Here is a 3,475-nt window from a genome sequence, read left to right on the forward strand (position 1 = left end):
ACTACCACAAGCTCCTAAAAACCTTTTACTTGGATTTTTGCTTGGTCCTGTTACTGAGAATAGAATGAAGATTTCTAATGTGCCAGAAAAGATCCTCTATATTCAGGCTCCAGTAGACCTATCTAATCCATATCTTTTCCAGCTCTCCAAACATGTTTTTAAATAACTTTCATGAGATGGATATTTACATTAAAAATTGAATTAAAACACATAAAAATGGAGTTCTTTATCACATTGTCTTTTAGTAACTGGAAAATTTTTGATTTTAGAAATTCATTCTGTACATATGTGTTACATATATGAGTGTACAAAAGAATTAAAAAACTTACAAATGTTACTTATTAAAATATAACAAACTATTAGAAACAACTCACGTATTTAGCAGATAGCTAATTATCATTTTAATTTAGATATATTAGTTTTTATTATTATGTAAAAAGTAATGTAAATTGCAACTCCATCACAGTATTACTTAAAGGACATTTAATATAGTAGGATAAATAATATGTGAACTTTAAACATACTTCAATCAAATTGAAATGATTTCTATTTTATATTTATATTTTACTGTAATCCTTATGTAACTATTCAAATAAATGGTAGATAAGATGGTTATGTAATTCTCAAGAAACATCACATTCAGAGTGAATGATATTTTTGAGAGTATATAAAGTTTGCATTTTAGTAGATGTTTCACATGTTTTCTTTCCCAAATATGAAACAATTGTGATAAAAGATAGGCCTAAATCCAACAGATTTGAATGAGGTACATAGATAATTATATTTTCAAATTATAAAAAATATTAGAATACAACAAAACATTAATTAAGAATTATTATTGTGAAACCAAGCTTATGGATCATAGTAAAGAGTATATATTACTTGTTTATTTCAGACAGATATTAAAAATCAACCTCTTCTATGGTAGATTCTTGATGTGACTGGAAAAGTCAAAAATTTCTGGATTTCTACAGGCTTGAATAAGAACAGTCAAGCTTGAGCTAAGGGACTCTCTAAGTGTGTTTTGGAGGAGATACACACCTTCTTTCCCCTGTATCTGGGACAAATTCTTGTAGGAAGGGAGATAGAAGACATAATTGTTGGATGGGAAAGAACTGTCTTAAAAGAAGAATTGATGGAATATCTCAGGTATGTCACCATCTTATGAGATCCCCAAGACTTGCCCTGCTATATTTACCATTCACATCAAATCTCTAGATTATGATATTTTGGAGCTTCAAAAACTGAATAGTTACTATCATATTAAGTATATGGAAATAAAGCTTATCTGAGAAATGTTCTGGTTGTCTCATTGGAGTTTAGGTCACACCAAAAAGCCAGGATAATTCACCTGCTAGATTTCTATTCATTCCTTATGAACTTGGCCTTATGCTCTCATTTGAAATCTAAGATTTCTTTCATCATTGCTGTTGCATATGAGCCTGAAGAAATATGACGACCATGCTGGTGCTTTCTATCTTTTGCCCAAATCAATTTGAGTTGGTTTCTAGGCAGACAAACAGCACATCATAGTATATTTTTAGCCACAAAATCACTAACCCCACAATGTGGCAAGAACTTTGAGATATATAGGTTAGAGAGTACAAACTGACTAGTTAAAAACATGCTATTATGATGTAGTAGATGTAATGATCTCCGCTTCTTCCATATCATCTTTTTTCATCTCTAGCTAAAGACAGACCATGATGAAGTCTAACCAGAGCACTGTGTCTGAGTTCATCCTCCTGGGGCTCCCCATTCAGCCAGAGGATGAAGCTATGTACTCTGCCTTGTTCCTGGCCATGTACCTGACAACTGTGCTGGGGAACCTGCTCATCATCCTGCTCATCAGGCTGAACTCTCACCTCCATACCCCCATGTACTTCTTCCTCAGTCACTTGGCCTTCACAGACATCTCTTTCTCATCAGTCACAGCTCCAAAGATGCTCATGAATATGCTGACTCACAGTCAGTCCATCTCATATGATGGGTGCATCTCCCAAATATATTTTTTCTTATTGTTTGGGTGTATTGACAACTTCCTTCTGACTTCGATGGCCTATGACAGGTATGTGGCCATCTGCCACCCTCTGCATTATACCTCCATTATGAGTCAGAGCCTCTGTGTTCTGCTAGTGATGATGTCCTGGGTATTTTCCTCTACTAATGGCCTTGTGCATACTCTTCTCTTTGCTCGTCTCTCTCTCTTTAGAGACAATACTGTCCATCATTTTTTCTGTGATCTCTCTGCCTTGCTGAAGCTGTCCAGCTCAGACACTACCATCAATGAACTGGTCATCCTCACTTTAGCAGTGGTGGTTATCACTGTACCATTCATATGCATCCTGGTTTCTTATGGTCACATAGGGGCCACTATCCTAAGAACTCCATCCATCAAGGGTATCTGCAAAGCCTTGTCCACATGCGGTTCTCATCTCTGTGTAGTTTCTTTGTATTATGGAGCCATTATTGGGTTATATTTTTTCCCCTCCTCCAATAATACTAATAATAAAGATGTCATTGTGGCTGTGATGTACTCTGTAGTCACGCCCATGCTGAATCCCTTTATCTATAGTCTGAGGAATCGGGATATGAAAGGAGCACTGAGAAATACACTCAGCAGGAGACTGTGTTCACACTAATGGGTGTGGTCTTCCCTCTTTCTATATTTGAGAACTTCTCAGTCCTGAACATAATGTTATGATCTGGTGTTTTTAATTGAGTCTTTAGGTTGTAATTTTTTAGCCTGTTTCATCTCAGCCCTATACTTTGTTTCTCTTTAATTGTTTTGTTCATCTTGGGGGAAGGTTTCTATTTTTTATTTTTTTCTGAATATTTCCACACTATTTTCTTTTCACATAGTACCATAACTTTAAGCACATAAAATTTTTTCTCATGCCAATCATTCACCTTTTATTATTATCTAATCTTATAGCCTTCTATATGAAATATTGTTTTCTCTCAAGAAAACAAACATTCCTTATGTATATATTATTTTTATTATTAATATAAAATATCAATTTTATTTTTAATTTTACAATATATTTATAATTTATTATATTTATAATATATTTATATTATATTTATATTATATTTATAATTTATTTTCATGAGGAACAACAATTTGAAATCCAGTTTATGTTAAATGCTTTAAATTGGTACAAAAATTAATGCATAATGCTGTCACTTGGGAATTCAATTTGAGTGTTTCTCATAGACTAGAAATAGTTCTTTCATATGACCCAGCTATACTGTTCCGGGAATACACACAAAGGACTTCATATCTTACTACATGGACACGTTCACATTCATGGTCATTGATGCTATATTCATAAGCTAGGAAACAGAATCAACATAGAAATCTATCAGCTGAAAAATGGAAAATGAAAAAGAATGTGGTACATATACCTAATGCAATATTAACATGCTGTAAAATAAAACAAAACTATGTTATTTACAGGTAAACAAATGAAAA

The 3,475-nt window shown here is 33.4% G+C and overlaps 1 protein-coding gene across 1 annotated transcript; it reads left to right on the forward strand.

Moving 5' to 3' along the window:
• Positions 1-1,703: 1,703 nt before the first annotated feature.
• On the forward strand, positions 1,704-2,642 carry LOC116091942 (olfactory receptor 50). Its single transcript, XM_031373361.1, has one exon. The coding sequence runs from the start codon at positions 1,704-1,706 to the stop codon at positions 2,640-2,642; it is 939 nt and encodes a 312-aa protein (XP_031229221.1).
• The last annotated feature ends 833 nt before the right edge of the window (positions 2,643-3,475 follow it).

The sequence above is a fragment of the Mastomys coucha genome, unplaced genomic scaffold, assembly GCF_008632895.1.
Source record: "Mastomys coucha isolate ucsf_1 unplaced genomic scaffold, UCSF_Mcou_1 pScaffold15, whole genome shotgun sequence".
Taxonomy (NCBI): domain Eukaryota; kingdom Metazoa; phylum Chordata; class Mammalia; order Rodentia; family Muridae; genus Mastomys; species Mastomys coucha.

What these genes read in the sequence shown, in the direction of transcription:
- LOC116091942 (XM_031373361.1), top strand. Translation starts at nt 1,704, where the DNA reads ATGATGAAGTCTAACCAGAGCACTGTGTCTGAGTTCATCCTCCTGGGG.